Genomic DNA, 17,673 nt, shown 5'->3' on the forward strand with positions numbered 1-17,673 from the left:
GGTTTCAACGCTGGCTGCAGGGTTAAATCACCTGAGGATGCTTTCTTGAAAATGTAAATGCCCGGGCCCTACTGCAGGAGATTTAAATTAATATGGTCTAGGGTGGCATCTGGAACACTGATTTGTTGTTCTGTTTTGTTTTGTTTTTTAAATCTCCCCAGATTATTCGAATAGGGATGAAAGTGTTGACCTGCAGTGGGCTGAGGAATTTCCCAGTTCTTGTCTTCTTGAGGGAAAGAATTCAGTCAAGAGACCCGAGAGAGATTTGAAGTAGCAAAGTTTTGTTTTTCACTTAGCAAAAATCGACAGTACACTCCTGAGGCAGAGGAGCGGGCTGACCTGAGGACGGGTGGAAACGCGCTGAGTTTCTCACTGTCCTCTTCTATGGGGGGTTATCTGGTCTCCTCCCTCCCATCTCATCATTATCCCTCCACTCTTGGACCCGCCTTGGTTTCCTCTGCTCCCACTTTTCCCCGCAATTTAGTCATTTTCCCCTGAGCGCCTAAGCGCAACCCTTTACCGCAATGCAAAGGATATTATAATGATATTATAATAGCGTCAGGGTTCCTAGCGGATGCGGTCTTTCTGAAGTGCGCATGCTCCAAAGTTGAGGCCGTCCCTGTAGCAGGTGTGTTCTGCTTATCATTCTGTGCGGTAGAGCCTAAGGGGTTGGTGCGAGAGGGATGGGGTGGTTCCCTGGGCGGAGGAGGCCCCTCCTGGTCAGGACTAACTGACCACTCTAACAGAACTGCTCTGCACGGTGCCAACCCTCTAAAGCTAGATTAAATTGGATTCAGAGACTACTTCTTAATGACTTAAGTCTCCTGGAGGGAACAGAGGACATGCATTGGGCTAGATAGGACAGGAAAACGAGTTACACCTAGATCTCGCGGGCAAGCAGATTGCTGCTGATACGAGTGAGGGCTGGTACAAAAAAAGCTAAGTGGCGAGGACAGTGCTTTTGAAAAGTGCGGTGGGAGAGGTCCAAAAGCAAATATGGGACGACTCAAGGAGAAAGATTGTTTCAGAGTGTAAGGCCACATGGCCTTTTTAGGAAAGCTCTACTAATTTTTTAATAGGAATTTTCTATTCTGGATACAAGATAGAAAATAAATAATATTGTATCTATAAATAAAATCAGTATTTATTATCCTATATATTGTATCCAGAATATGCTTTCCACTCTTAATTTTACCATTTATTTCCTTAATAGTAGCTATTGATAAACAGATCTTAATTATCATGCATTAAAGTTTGTCACTTTTCTCTTTACGATTAATACTTCTTGTGTGCCATTTCAGAAATCTCAGCCTTCCTTAAGGTTATAAAAATAATTTTCTGTTTTCCTCTAAAAGCTTTAATATTCTGTTCACGTTTAGATCTACAATCTATTTGGGACTCACTGTTCTTACCTTGTGAAGTAGGGAACCATGATTCTCTTTTTTCCATAAGGATATCCAATTGATATATCACTGTTTACTGAAAAGGCCCTCCATTCCAACTACATAATAATTTCTCCTGTCCTAAATCAAGTGACCATATATGTATGGGTCTGGGTTCCCTATTCTCTTTCATTAATCTCTTCGTCTATCTTTGCATGATTATTTCATTTTCATGATCTCTATAGTTTGTTTTTTTTTTTAAGATTTTATTTATTTATTTGACAGAGAGAGATCACAAGTAGGCAGAGAGGCAGGCAGAGAGAGAGGAACGGAAGCAGGCTTCCTGCTGAGCAGAGAGCCCGATGCGGGGCTCGATCCCAGGACCCTGAGATCATGACCTGAGCCGAAGGCAGTGGTTTAACCCACTGAGCCACCCAGGCGCCCCCATGATCTCTATAGTTTTATATAACAGATCTTCCTACCTGGTCATGAAAGTTCTCCAGTTACTTTGCTATTGCTCAAGATAGTCTTAACTTTTATTTCCATTACCATTTAAATTTTATTTTATTTTATTTTTTTAAAGATTTTATTTATTTATTTGGCAGAGAGAGATCACAAGTAGATGGAGAGGCAGGCAGAGAGAGAGAGGGAAGCAGGCTTCCTGCTGAGCAGAGAGCCCGATGTGGGACTCGATCCCAGGACCCTGAGATCATGACCCGAGCCGAAGGCAGCGGCTTAACCCACTGAGCCACCCAGGCGCCCACCATTTAAATTTTAAAATCAACATGTCAGTAAATACACACACATACGTATACGTACAAAAGTCTCTGGGATTTTGATAAGATTTGTTGACTCCATAAATCAGTATGGGGACAATCAACACCTTCACCATACTAAATCTTCCTATCCGTGAACATGGCATTTCCTATCATTTTAAGGTTTTATCTAATTCTTTCAAGAAAATTTTGTAATTTTCAATCTAGATGTTATACACATCATTTGTTAGATTTACTTGTATTTGATATTTTGTTGTTATGAGATATATTGTTTTAAATTTCATTTTTTACTGCTTGATATTGGTACATAGAAATATAATTAATTTTGGTATATTGATCTAATATACAGTGACTTTACTAAATAAATTTACTAATTCTAAGCCTGTAAATTCTTTTCAGTATTTTATATGCACAGTCACCTATTTACAAAATACAATGGTATCATTTCATCATATCCAATCTTTATGACTTTTTTTTTTCTTACTATATTGTGCTGGCGCAGTCCTCCAGTTCAGTGTTAATTAGAAATGGTGATAGCATGGGGCGCCTGAGTGGCTCAGTGGGTTAAGGCCTCTGCCTTCAGCTCAGGTCATGGTCCCAGGGTCCTGGGATGGAGCCCCACATCGGGCCCTCTGCTCAATAGGGAGCCTGCTTCACTTCCTCTCTCTCTGCCTGCCCCTCTGCCTACTGTGATCTCTGTCTGTCAAATAAATAAATAAAATCTTAAAAAAAAAAAAAAGAAATGGTGATAGCAGCATTTTTTTTTGTTTCATTCTATATCTCTAGGGGGAAACCTTGCCCAATAAGTCGTTTTTAAATATATCATTTATTATAGGCTTTGGAAGATAATCTTCACCAGAATAAGGTTTTATTTTTGTTTTCCACAAAGTGATATTAAGTCTTCTGAAATGATTTTTCTGTATCTATTAAGATGGTTATATGATTCCTGAATATCTTTTATATTGAAAATAATCTCTCCAGCCTCTTGCTAGTGTAAAGTTGAAACATTTAACCCTATGTGGTGATACATATAAGGAAATTCAGAATATGTTGGTTTTATCACCATTTTTTAATATATCTAAAATATTCTTAAAATTTCATTTATTAAATTTATAACAAACCCTATGTCTCCGTTTCATAGAAGCTTTGAACTTCTAAGTTCCAGTATTGAGATTCCAACTGAGATATATGTTGTTACTTCTTTGTAGGGAAACAGGCTGCATTAGATCCCTTCGTATTGCTGAACCTTCTGCCAAACTCAACCGACAAGTATTACACTTACAATGGCTCATTGACATCACCTCCCTGCACAGACACTGTTGACTGGATTATTTTTAAAGATACAGTTAGCATCTCTGAAAGCCAGGTAATCTTGGAATTTCAAACAAATGCAGGAATTTGAAGCAATTTAAAAATAATTATTTTCTAAGCTTTACTACTGAATATCTATTTTAAAGCATTTACAGATGCCTTTGAAGCAGATATGTTAAATTGCATGTTAAATGATCTTTTTTCCAGTTGGCTGTTTTTTGTGAAGTTCTTACAATGCAGCAGTCTGGTTATGTCATGCTGATGGACTACTTACAAAATAATTTTCGAGAACAACAATACAAGTTCTCTAGGCAGGTGTTTTCCTCATATACTGGAAAGGAAGAGATTCATGAAGCAGGTATGTATTGAAATATAATTTTTCTACTACTTTTATAGATTCAGTGTTACAGGAAGTAATTGTGGAATAATGGAAAATATACAAGACTTAGATTTTTAGAAACATTTGATTATTAGCTTTATAGCTTTAGGTAAGCTATTTAAGTTCTCTGAATCTCAGTTACCACATTTATAAAATAACATTTAAAAACAGCTGTTCTGGGGCACCTGGGTGGCTCAATCCACAAAGTGACCTTCTTTGCTCAGGTCATGATCCTAGGGTCCAGAGACTGAACCCTGAATTGTGGGATCAACCCTCGTAGTGAGCTCCCTGCTTCTCCTTCTCCTTCTGACCCTCCCCGCTGCTCGTGCTCTCTTTCTTACTCTGCTCTCTCTCTCCCTCAAATAAATAAACAAAATCCTTAAAAAACATTAAAAAATAGAAATAAAAACAACTGTTCTTGGGGCACCTGGGTGGCTCTGTCAGTTAAGCGTCCCACTTTTGTTTTGGCTCAGGTCATGATCTCAGGGTCGTGAGACTGAGCCCAATGGCAGGGTCTGCACTCATGCAGCCTGCTTGAGATTCTGAATGAAAGAATGAATAAATAAATAAATAAAGCAAGCTGTTCTTCCCCACACATATAACCCCATTTTGCAGGTGAGAAATACTGAGATTCAGTAAGGAAAGTGATTTTTAAAACACACAGTAATAGATGGCAAAGCCACATACGCCAACTTACAAATTCACTTTATGGTGTTTGTTGCTAAGAGCTCTAGGAAATGAATGAATAAGGGGCTGAGGTGCACAGAGTTTGGGGAGATCACTTCTGCTTGGGGTGGGCAAGAGCCTGTCTGAGAGAACGACATTTGAGCTGAGTTCTGGCGCATGATTAGGGTTTTAAAGCGCTCATCTTTATGTGGGCAGCTCTGAGGGGAGAGCATAGCATGCAGCAGAGATTGAAAGCAAACACACTGAATCATGAATGAATAAAAAGGGAGTCTTTCCTTCAGTTTTTCTTCAGGGGAAAAGAAGTTTGTTAGGCCCAAGCATTGGAGAGGACATGAGGGGCAAGTCTCCACACTGCCCTCTGTGTCTTTTGAAGTTGACCCACAGTCAGAAGCCTTTGAAAATGTCCAGAGGACACGATCAGATGCATCTACTGACTTCTCCTTTTTGGCTTACACAGAGAGTGTACTGGTTGATGAAAGAAATAGGTGAAGTGGCCTTTGCTTTGCGGACTTGAAGTATTTCCAAGGACATGGCCTTCTTTGATCTCAGCTGTACAGTGAATTCTTGGCCATCTATAATATTAATCTAATAGTCATCTGCTTTTGAAGATTAGCATTAAAGCAGCATGCTTTTATTATTTCAATGTAATGTTTGTGAGAATTATTTATCCTTTAACAACAACAACAATAACAAAATAGAGCACAAGACAACAGTGATGAATAAGCTACATTTAACATGACCATAAATTTCTAATTGAATTGTCTCAAAGTGAAGAAATTTCATTATATTTCTACCAGCAATACTAAATACTATAACATTCTGTCTCGTAAATAATAGACAATTGATTAGGAAAAAAAAAACCAGCTACATTTAATCATCTTTTTTTAGAAAATACAATAGATCAAGTAGCAAATGAAATAAAATTTTTTTTTAGATTTTTGTTTATTTATTTGACAAACAGAGATCACAAGTAGGCAGAGAGGCAGGCAGAGAGAGAGGAAGGGAAGCAGGCTCCCCACTGAGCAGAGAGCCCAATGCGGGGCTCGATCCCAGGACCCTGGGATCATGACCTGAGCCAAAGGCAGAGGCTTAACCCACTGAGCCACCCAGGCGCACTGAAATAAAATTTTTATTTGCTATGTACTTTTTTCAGTTGTATTTCATTAAAACTCTTCAGTGGCTTTCCACTGACTTTAGAATGAAATCCAAACCATTCAGCATTGCATGGTCCTGTAGAGCACTTCCTAGTCAGGCTTAATTCTCTGCCACGAACTTCCTGTTCTTGTACCAAATGAACTGTTTGATGTCCCCTGAAAATGGACGACCAGCATCTCCTACGTTACATATTACATGCTATTTCCTTGCCACGGCCTGTTCTTCTAGTCTGTCTCCACTTGCTTGCCTCCTCCTCATTCTTCAAGACTCAAGCAGACTTTGCATCACTGAGTCTATCTCTGAGTCTATCTGAGACCATCTCTGAGTCTATCTCCATCCTCATCAAGTGGGATGGGCCCTCATGAAGGTCATGGCCACAGAATACAAAGTCAGTGATGCTCGTCTGGTGTTGTGTCGTGTTCTGTGCATCTAAAGTGCATAGCATTTGCCACAGTATGACAATTGTCCATTTACTTACTCGTCTCCTCCATTGGACACTGAGCCCTGTGAAAGAAGTAAATAAGTCTTTACCTCCATTGAGGGGCTAACATAATGCTCTCATTCACCAAATACTCACTGAATGACGGAAAGAATCCATTTTCATATGATAAAAACATAGCAGGGGTGCCTGGGTAGCTCAGTAGGTAGGGCGTGCAACTCAGTCTCAGGGACTTGAGTTCAAGGCTCACATTGGGCATGGAGACTACCTTAAAAAAAAAAAAAAGAAAAAGAAAAGACATTGGCTTTTTTCACAAACTGGAACGATTGAATTTTTAGTTTTCCCATCATGAGTATTTGCATTCAAGAAATCTTTATTATCATTTGCCATGGGTATATTATGATGGTTTTCTTCTTAATAGACACATTATCCCGCTTCTACTTTTTGGGACTAAATTTGAGAATAAAAATTAAGGAATTGTGTTTATGTTCAGGATTTAATCTTTATTAAATTTAATCTGAAAATAAGTTTTTACTACATGAACATTATTAAAAAGGCATGAAATACAGATAAACACACAGGAAAAAATTAAAATTCCCTGTAATGTCACCACTCAGACCTAACCACTCTAAGGATTTTGGTGAATATCCTTCTAGGACTTTCTCTTAAATCAAAAATATATTCTTCTATTTCACAAAAATGAGACTTACTACCTATATGTTTATTAATTTTTTTTACTCGATGATACAAATATGTACCATTCTTAATTTTGTGTAGTATTCCATTGTATTGTCATAAGAATTTACTAAACCAGTTCCTCAATTTTGGACACTCAGGTTTTATTTATATAGTTTGATTTTATAAATATCTAGCATCCTCATTTTGACCGGGAGAGAAGGGGTGACATGAAAATTGTCACAATTCAGCCTTCAGTAAATACATTGTAGAAAAATATATTTTGCAAAAAACATTGCAAATAATTGCAAAAACCGTGTGAGGTCTATATGTCTATGTAAGCTTCTTGAGGGTAGAGATTAAGCCTTATTCATTTTTGTATAGCAGGAACTCAATGAACTCAATGTTCCTGTACAGCAGGAACTCAGTGAGTGTTTGGGAATGAATGCATATTTTACCAGCACTTCAGTCCTCTATTTCTGCATTTTTTTAAAAGATTTTATTTATTTATTTGAGAGAGAGACAGTGAGAAAGAACATGAGAGAGGAGAAGGTCAGAGGGAGAAGCAGACTCCCCGTGGAGCAGGGAGCCCGATGTGGGACTCGATCCCAGGACTCTGGGATCATGACCTGAGCCACCCAGGTGCCCCTATTTTTGCATTTTTATGTAGAGCTGCCATTTATTAGAGACATTTCTTTTTGGCATCATGGAATGGACACTGGCCCTTCTAAGAATCACAGAATTTAACAGAACCTTAAAGGAGTTAGTAAAAACTGTCTTTTAGATAATGAGGAGCATGTGTGAATCACCATAAAAACACAGCATGAGTGTAAAGTAGGTGAAGTTCAAGGTCATCCCATGCCTCCCAGGCACCAGATGCTTTCCTGCTGCCTTCTTAGCAAGACTTTCCCACTAAGAAGCAAGGACATCCTGCAGCACAGTGGGGAAGACTCTGGGTTTTGAAATCCGGTAGACTTCTGGTGTCAAACCTTGCTGGCCAGTGTTTATTTGTTAAATAAAATTTGTCAAGTTACAGGATGCCTGGGTGGCTCAGTGGGTTAAGCATCTGACACTTGATTTTGGTTGTGGTCTTTTTTTTTTTTTTAAGATTTTATATATTTATTTGACAGAGATCACAAGTAGGCAGAGAGGCAGAGGAAGGGAAGCAGGCTCTGTGCTGAGCAGAGAGCCTGATGCGGGGCTTGATCCCAGGACCCTGAGATCATGACCCGAGCTGAAGACAGAGGCTTTAACCCACTGAGCCACCCAGGCGCCCCTGGTTGTGGTCTTGATCTCTGGGTTGTGAGATTGAGGCCCCCCCCTTCGGGTTCAGCGCTCAGAAGGGAGTCTGCTTAAGATCTCTCCCTCTCCCACCGCACCTCCCCCCTGCTCAGGCACACACACTCTTTCTCTCTCAAATACATAAATAAAATATTAAAAAATAGTCGTTACTTCACCTATTTAGAGTTAAAAGGCCACTTTGTTGTGAAGTTTAAATGGGCTAAAGTTTGCAAAGCAGTACAGTCCCTTAAACATAATGTGTCCCAGACTTAGAACTACTATTAATATAATGTGTGTATATACACACTCTGTGTGTGTGTGTGTGTGTGTGTGTGTGCACATACATATGGGGGCAAGCAATCACAACAAGTTGAGGGTGCCATTCAGTTTTCCATGTTTAAGGCTTTTGCTTGTTGAATAAAATCATAAATGCAGTTCAGATGTCATTTGCTAGCCTTGCAATATATTCAATGCAAATTTTCTTTTTCTTTTTCAAGATTTTATTTATTTATTCATGAGAGACGGGGGGGCGGGCGGCGGGAGAAGCAGGCTTCCCACTGAACAGGGAGCCTGATGCGGGACTCGATTCCAGGACCCCGGGATCATGACCTGAGTCGAAGGCAGACACTTAACCATCTGAGCCACCTAGGTGCCCCAATGCAAACTTTCTTTAAAAATATATGTGTGTGTGTGTGTGTGTGTATAAAATGCTTTTCAAGACAGATTTGCATGAAAGAGTGTCCCTGTAGCCTAATATTGTATTTGAGCTGCGAGAAATTTTCTGTACTTTCCTGAAAAATGTCACGATGAATTAAACATCAGTAGACTCACCTTCTTGAAGGTCAGTGATTTTAAATAGCATTCGTTAAGGTCACGTGAATGTTAACACTGTGCTTCAACTACATGCCGAAAAGTGACCTGAAGATTATTTACTTCTTAGACGGTTGTATATTTTGTTGATGAAGTTACAATGTGTCCCTAGAAAAGACTGACTGAATTAGGTGGAGTCTGAAAGATTCCTTTTGGCTACTTATCGAAAGTGAGTAATGCAGTCATTGAGAGGTACAGATCAGTGGCAGATCATTTCTAGTTATTATTTTTAACATTTGTGGCAATGTTTACATGTAGTTTCATTAAGATCTGCTACTCTCTGAGGGGAAATCACGACCTTAATATTGGTTGCCTTCTGAGTCTGTAAATCTTCAAGTTTTTTGTAACGAAGTCTTCAAAACACCCGTCTCAGTATTTTTTGAAGTAAGGCTCGTCCGCCTCAAAGGAGGATATGGTGGGTTATCAGTGTGTATCACAGAGTACTTTTGTCACGGGCTGTGTTGAACTGCACCAAACGTCAGCTCATTGGGAACTAACTGGGTAAAATCTAGTGACATCTTAGGTAATTGTGACCTTTTCTCTGCCACTCCCCAAGAATCACCATTTTGTCTTTTCACCTGCATCCACAGTCTAACCCTTAGTCCGTGGAGCTAAGGCTGGACCTTCTCCGTCAGGCAATTTGTCCTTCCTCCAAACCAGGCACTTAGAACAGCAAAGATGGAAGGAGACTTGTTATCTCCTTTGGCCATCAGCATCAACTTTTGTGCTTGACTGAGAGACTTGTCACAGCTGGAGTTGTCTATACTCTCTTCATCTGTATTTCTCCTTCTTTATTTATTTTCCTTTTCTTTTTCCACTTTTTCCTTTTCCCTTTTAACACTCAGTGCTTCAGTCTTTGGTACTCGCTCTGCAAGTCTTGTGTGTTCCTCTGTGTGGGGCATTCACTCTCCATTTAAGTTCACATAATTTGTGAGAAAACACATGACCTTGTATCCACTGCAAGTTTATAAAACTTTTACAGCTCTAAGTGGGAAAAACGTGTAATTTTGAAAGCACAGCCAAACTTGGTCTCAGTGGCATATTTTTTTTTACAAGTTTCTTTTGTATTCTTTTAAAATGGGGTCTAGGACATAGAAACTCAAAGCACCCATTACATTTAATAGCTTACTAAATTTAAAGGTTAGCAGCTGTCATAGGAATGAGCTTCCTAAAGGCAAGAACAGTGCCATCTTTATTTGTATGTCCAGAGTGCCTGAAACCAAGGAGATGAGCATTGAATGTTAAAAATCGGTTTTGAAGTCAAAACACTTATAAGCTCCCTTACAAAGAAAACTACATCCTCGTTCTTTCCACGTGAGCAGACTTTGCATTTGTACTGAGGCACTTACTTGTATTCTGTGTGACTTGACATGGACCCCAGATTTGTCACAGCCTGGCTCATTGCCAAGGGCTGCAGGAACCAGATTCTCCTTCTTGGCCAGTGTTCTTGAAAGAATCCATCACTGTGACCCAGATCACGTGCAGCTTGTGGAAAGGAATCGGGCATGGGATTCAGTCCTAAAGAAGGAAATGAGGCCTCAGTATGGTTCTGAACTCCTCATAATCAAGGAAATTATTTTTTTGTTACTGTCTTATTTTATCGCTCAGTAGCTTGTATTTGGTGTCTGAGTAAATGTTGATCTGGAAAACCCTTCCTTGATTTTCAATCCAGATGATGTGATGTATAGAGTATATATCCTTCTAATATGATAAGCAAATTTTAATAAGAAATAGATAAGGTAAGCCTGGAAAATTTAGTGCAAATTATAACTTATTCCACGGTCATTACCCACTTTTTTGTATGAACACCAAGTAGGGTATATGGAATGAACTAGAGTATTATTTTTAAAATCCATTCCTACCTTATAGAAGGGCAGCCCTTCGGCAAGATCATAAACAATATACAGAGGTACAAGTTTTTCTCTTGAATACATTCTGAAGTATATTATCTTTTTTCTGGAAGATCCCTATTTCAGCTAGCATCTAAAAGATAAAATTCAGCTGCTGTTTTATAACATGTTGCTAAGCTATTGATTATCGCAAAACAAAAGAAACATCTAAAAAAGTAAATTTCTCGTTAAAATGTGAAGACTAAACTATTAAACAAATTACCTGTAAGCTCTAACATATTTATAAAGCAGAAAGCTAAGGAATAATAACTCCGTGACAAGGAAATACAAGTTTCGTTTTAAAGTCCTACTTTATATTAATGCTGATTCTTAACATTTGAAACATCTGCTGATTTCAACTATTAAGGCAAAATAAACACAGACATCCCACCAAAGTAATTTTCTGCTAATTGGGCAGCAGTCCTTTGGGTATTTTTGCAGCTAATAATTTTATATTTTCTCGAGAGATTTTTGCTTTGTGTGCATGCATAAAACTTTAATGCATTTTAAGATAGTTTCATTTGGGGGGGAAGAGAATAGTTCACTTTAAATCATTCCTACTCACTAAAAAGAGGGATTGACTTTTGTAGGACAAAATCTACAAATGATATTGTCCAGAATTGCTTTCAACCTTCTAAAAATGAGCACGGGGTTCATTAGAAGCAAGATTGAGGCAATCCTGTTCCTCCAATGATATAGCTCACGTGAGTAGCGAGCTCACTTTTGAGATGCTCGATGACCTTCTGCCATCTGGTGGCCGCCAAAGAAGGGCCACTGGACAGAGTGACGACGATGTAGTCTAGACCTAAATCAGAATGCATTTTCTTATCCTACATTCATGCCTCTTGATGAATTCATGTTTTTGGAGAATTGTCCTCTTACTCCGAAAGGAACACCTCACCCTAAATCCTTAATAAACAAACCAAAAAACCCATAGTTTTTACAGTGAATAGTCCTGTCTCTAATTCATATAAGATTATACATGTATTTTTTTAAAGTATATATATTTATATTTTTCTGGGACATTTATATACCATTGCTAGCAGAGCATACATAGGCTAAAATTCCTATTATTAAATACTGTAGATACAATTTAAGTTTCAATTGACGAGGTCACTTGTTAGTTTTGGCTGCCCTCTTGTGTTCACAAGCGAAACTACAAGTTAGTATAGCCCAAAGGCTTTTCGGTCCCATTCTGATGATGCTGTTGCAATTTTTCACTGAGTCTTCAGCAGTTGACCATTGGTTGACTTATGTTAACTGCATGGTCTCATGTAGTGTCTTTGTAACTTCAGGCATCTCCTAGAAACAAAGCTTGGATTCTGTGAGCATATCAATCTTTAGCTTTAAAGAACTTTCTCCCTCTCTTTTGCAAATTTATCTGGCCTCTGAAAAGATTATATTTATTGCTTTGCTCCATTAGCACAATATCATAAAATTTTATAATTTTCGTCCTTATAATTAGCCCAAATTATCACATTGTGAATGTATTTCAGAAAGTATCAGAATACTCTTTTTGATGGTATTAAATCTTTGGCATGATTCCCAGCATGGGCTTGAATTTGCTGTAAGAAGTCTCTGAACGATTTTGAAAGTATTTTTTCAGATCAGTCAAAGAAATCTTCTAATTTCCTAAAATTAATTGCTTAATCTATTTTAAAATACCGAAGTGGGGTTTTTGCCAGCAGGTTCGAAACATACAGAAAGGATAGTTTTAGTTGTTCTTGTATGGTTTTCTCTGATAGAGAATTTTACATTATTTCCAGGATTTTGAAACAACATAATGTTTAGTAATAGACCCTGTGTTATAATTTTAAATTCTCTTCATCCTGAGCCAAAGATACCTGTCAGGTACCAAACAAGAGAAATAAAAACATCATGAGATTGAAGATATCCTTTGGATTGGCATGCCAAATGTATTCAAGACAGTGTTCTAAACAATAGAGAAATAAGAAGCTGTGGCTCTTGTTTATAACCTGCTGCAAGACGCAGGACCTGTTCAGGAAAAAATAATATAAGAGAACATGCAATTAATGCAATAGTAGTGTTAAAGCAAAACGGACAGTTGAAAATGACACAGCTCACTTCACATTGATCAGAGCATGCGTAGCAGGAGGGAGCATTCGACCTAGACCTTTCCTGAATGGGAAGGTAGGAAGCAGATAAAGGAAGGAGGGAAAGAAGAAGTGTTTCAGATATACGAAATGGCATAAGCAAAAGCTTCATATTGGAGAAGTGTTAACTTTTTACCTTCTGTTAAAATAAAACACAACAAATTTTCGTAGAATATGTGTTTTTAGTTGTTAAAATGCTAGAGGCTGACATTGTAATAATAACTGTACTTTTTGTCTCTCTCTGAAGTCTGTAGTTCAGAACCAGAAAATGTTCAAGCTGACCCAGAGAATTATACCAGCCTTCTTGTTACATGGGAGAGACCTCGAGTAGTTTATGACACCATGATTGAGAAATTTGCAGTTCTGTACCAGCAGTTAGAGGGAGAAGACCAAACCAAGCGTGAATTTTTGACAGATGGCTATCAAGACTTGGTAACTATTAAGATCAGTTGTTTCATGTATTGATAACATTGTGGTTTAATTTCCATGGAAATAACTTAGAAAACTTTAATTATATCATGTACTGATAGCACTAGAATTTAATGTTCAAGGTAGAAACTTAGAAATGATACATATCGTTGCCCTAAACTTTGTGTGAAACTCTCCAGTGTGGAGGAGAGGAAGCAGAAACTATACTAAATTAGGTCGAAACTTACAGGGAATTACACTAGGTTCTTATTTATTTTCAATTACAGAAAGGTCCCAGCTTTGCCAAAAACAGCATTATAGAGTAGACACTTATACAAGAATTAGGACCTAGAGTTCATCTAGGGTAGTCTCTCTTTACAAATAAAGGGACTCAGAGAACAGTTAAATACCTTGACCGTGATCTCGCAGTTATGAAAATAATTGAACCTGGAATCTCAGTGCTCTGATACTGTCATATATCATTGCCCCACCGTACTCTACCAGCACGAGAAAATAGAGTAGGGGACTCTTTGCATCAAATTCCCAAGTAACAGATGTGAAGTCAATTGAGTCGGAACTTTTGGAATCTGAGGCAGATTCCAAAGGAATCTGATCCACTTCCTTCTCCTCTCCACCCATGCACACACACTAAAGAAAATAAACTACAGTATGAAACAGTTGAATCACTGTATTATACACCTGAAACTAACATTGTATATTAACTAACTGGAATTAAAATTAAAACTTTTTTTAGGGGCGCCTGGGTGGTTCAGTGGGTTAAGCCGCTGCCTTCGGCTCGGGTCATGATCTCAGGGTCCTGGGATCGAGCCCCGCATCGGGCTCTCTGCTCAGCAGGGAGCCTGCTTCCTCCTCTCTCTCTGCCTGCCTCTCTGCCTGCTTGTGATCTCTCTCTGTCAAATAAACAAATAAAATCTTTAAAAAAAAAAAAACAACTTTTTTTAAAAGTTCAGGTTCGTTCTGTGACCTGAGTATCTCAGTATTTTTTTTTTCAAAGATTTTATTTATTTATTTGACAGAGAGAGATCACAAGCAGGCAGAGAGGCAGTCAGAGAGAGAGGAGGAAGCAGGCTCCCTGCTGAGCAGAGAGCCCGATGCGGGGCTCGATCCCAGGACCCTGAGATCATGACCCGAGCCGAAGGCAGCGGCTTAACCCACTGAGCCACCCAGGTGCCCCAAGTATCTCAGTATTAAACTTCGTCTTGATAGGGAAACATTGGCCATAGATTGGGGTCTAGTTGAGAACATCTTATCTGGGTAAGGCCCTAGGAGAGCCCCAGTGCAGGCCAAAGGTGTTACTGAACTGTGCATTCACACAGCTGGAGTCCCACCAGGCCAAGGAACCTGCATTTAAACAAAAACTATCCTTGATACCATGGTGTTGAGTATCATATGGAAAAAATTGATCAACAACCTAACGACTTTTTAATCCAGGTGTCTAGAACAGAGATATTATGAACTATGCATGTCATGCAATTTTAAGAATATGCGATTTTTTTCATTTCATAATGATGTTAAGAAAATAATAATTCTATTACTGTTTGGCTTATATATTGTTGGGATAAAGAGATAGATTGGTTTTTCATCATATTTTTCACATTTGCCCTTTGCAAATGGTACATGTTTATTTGTCTAAGATATTAATTTGTAGTTTAGGGTACTCATTTAAGAATCTGATGAGTTCTAGTTAAAAATAAAACTTTCTAAAACTAAAATTGACTTCTCAAAAAAACAAACAAAAAGCCTAATTCACAAGTATCACAAGTTCAACTTAACAACATTGCATAGTTCTTCTTAGATTAATAAAATATATTTTCCATTAACAGATGAGAAAATGTTCTCTAAAGACAGATGTCTGTTATGTAAGTGTCCTGTTGAGAATAATACATCAGTATAACTATTGACATCTTTCTTTTAGGGTGCTATTCTCAATAATTTACTACCCAATATGAGTTATGTGCTTCAGATAGTAGCCGTTTGCACTAATGGCTTATACGGAAAGTACAGTGACCAGCTTATTGTTGATATGCCTTCTGATGACCCGGGTGAGTCCCCTGTTATGCCTTTATATCTACGTCAATGAGGCTAGTTTAGTTATAGGATACAATGGTGCCTTTATCTCTGAATTTATATTGTTTTGGCCAGAAGGCAAAATGATTTTTTTTTTTTTTTTTTTTTTTTTTTTTGGTCTGGATCATCAGCTAATTTTTTGAAGCATGGAAACCATTTTCATTCAAAAGATCTGGTGCACGACAATAAGTAAATTTATTCTAAATGTGGACATTTTCTGTTTGTGAAATAAGAACAGCAAAATCTGTTGTTATGTCTGTCCTGGTCACCAAGTGAAAATACCCATGTAAATATTAAGACTTCTATTTTGAGAATGAAGAATCGATTTCATTTGTGTTCATTTCCTTTTTCAGCCCCCAAAGCATTTTGTAGTAAGTATATACGTGATCATAAGATCATGTGAGGTACTTTGACATATCTATACAAAACATCTAATAGTTTGTCTTGGGTCCTTTCTCTTTCCTTTCTTTTTTTTAAATGATATGTGTATCTTAGGTATTTTCACCCACTTTTTATAATTCTGTGTGAAGGTGTTAGAGTGCTTTCCTCTTAGTTGATTTGCCAGGACTGTTTCACAAAGCGAAACAAAGATGTTGCTTCTAATTGTATTTTATTTGCATGCATTTTTCCGTAAGTATTATGGGAAAATCTTTTGATCTAAAACCTTATGCGGTAATTAAATAAAGTGCAGACCATCGTAATTTGACAATTTACAAATGTATATAATTAAAGCCTTCCTTTTGTTAGCATAAGCAGTTTTAAGGTAAGAGAATGGAATTACGTATGTATGTATATGTATGTATATGTGTATATTTATATACATATAGACATCATGGTTATGCATATTCATAAATACATGCAAACGTGCATACACAAATGTAAATATTCTGTGGTCATCCCATCATACCATGAGTCAACTCACTGATACTTTTATAAATTTTTAATGGATGGTAATATATTAATTAAAGCCTATTCCAGTTTGACGTATTGAAGAAACACTGGTATGCTGATTAGCCTTTGTGGTCTCTATGATAAAGCAAGGACTTTACTCCATTACGAGCTTGTTAATTGATTACCTCAACTGAGATATTCTCACTAGTTAAGTTTTTAAGCCAAAGTATGTTTGTCAGAGCATTAGATGATAGATTATGTATCCTCCTAAACCGTAGGCTGCAAAACTTGCCAAGGTATTTCCCAGATTAAAATGTGGATGGCTATTGAATATTACTACTATCACGATGGCAATGTCACTATTTAATATTTCTTATGATCTGCCTCATGACCTGGGTATAATGTATTATTTTTATTTAGCATTGATTTTCAGAATGAGGTTATTTTTAAACAAAATGTGAGCTCTAAATCTTATGGAAACTTGAGTACCAAATTAATTGGCCCATTAGCAGTTATCCCATATCATGCTCCTCCACTGGCTGTCATCCCTCACCAAAGTTCCCCATATGGATCCACCCAGAAAATGACGTGTTTAACAGAGCAACATTGACTATATTGGCCAATATCCTATGTGAATCGATAAAATATGGCATATAAAAGTCCCCCCGAATGCTGTTGTGTATATTAGGGTATGAATTATGTTAAATACATTCATTTAATTTGCTACTGTCATTTAATTATACCACTCTCATTTCTGCCCATAAAACAATTTCCCAGGAGTTTACAAAAAATAATTACTTCTAGCTATTTGTGGCATGTCTTTCTTACTCTATCCACTATGTCAGAATTTTAAACTTTAGGATTTTTTTTTCTCTTTTTATGTTGCTGAGATGCTTATTGCATCAAGAAAAACAGACTGAACGTTTATTTTCTGCAGAAGTGATTTCTGAGTGCTCCTGTCAGACTGAGTCTATATTGGCCCAAAGTACAACATCCTTGTATCATCTGTAGCACGTTCACATTTATACGTAATAACAAACATTGTAACTTGATTTCCATTTATTCAAAGGCTGAGGACACTGTTGAGTCCTCAGATATGAGGATTTATTATGAGATATTAATTTGGGCATACCATTTAATCTCCATGGATATCTCAGTCCCTTAAAGCATTTTGTACAGTAATGATGTTTTAGTAAAAGACAGTATTTGATTTGATGTTTCACTATGATATTCCTCTTCAAAGCTAATGTTAAAAACTTACATAGATTAGTCCTTAATTATTTCTACCAAAAAGCCCTCCATCAAAAGCCAACTTACCCAATATTTGG

At 37.7% G+C, this 17,673-nt stretch overlaps 1 protein-coding gene across 4 annotated transcripts in view; it reads left to right on the forward strand.

Annotated features, from left to right (window-relative positions):
• PTPRZ1 (protein tyrosine phosphatase receptor type Z1) overlaps positions 1–17,673 on the forward strand; it is a 180,976-nt gene that overhangs the window by 107,189 nt on the left and 56,114 nt on the right. For all 4 annotated transcript variants that reach the window (XM_047695500.1, XM_047695501.1, XM_047695503.1 and 1 more), the window contains exons 7-10: positions 3,367–3,524; positions 3,677–3,827; positions 13,206–13,390; positions 15,303–15,429. In XM_047695500.1, the coding sequence (XP_047551456.1) occupies positions 3,367–3,524; positions 3,677–3,827; positions 13,206–13,390; positions 15,303–15,429 (621 nt within the window). The remainder of the gene's footprint in view (positions 1–3,366; positions 3,525–3,676; positions 3,828–13,205; positions 13,391–15,302; positions 15,430–17,673) is intronic.

This window comes from Lutra lutra, chromosome 11, assembly GCF_902655055.1.
Source record: "Lutra lutra chromosome 11, mLutLut1.2, whole genome shotgun sequence".
In the NCBI taxonomy this organism is placed as follows: domain Eukaryota; kingdom Metazoa; phylum Chordata; class Mammalia; order Carnivora; family Mustelidae; genus Lutra; species Lutra lutra.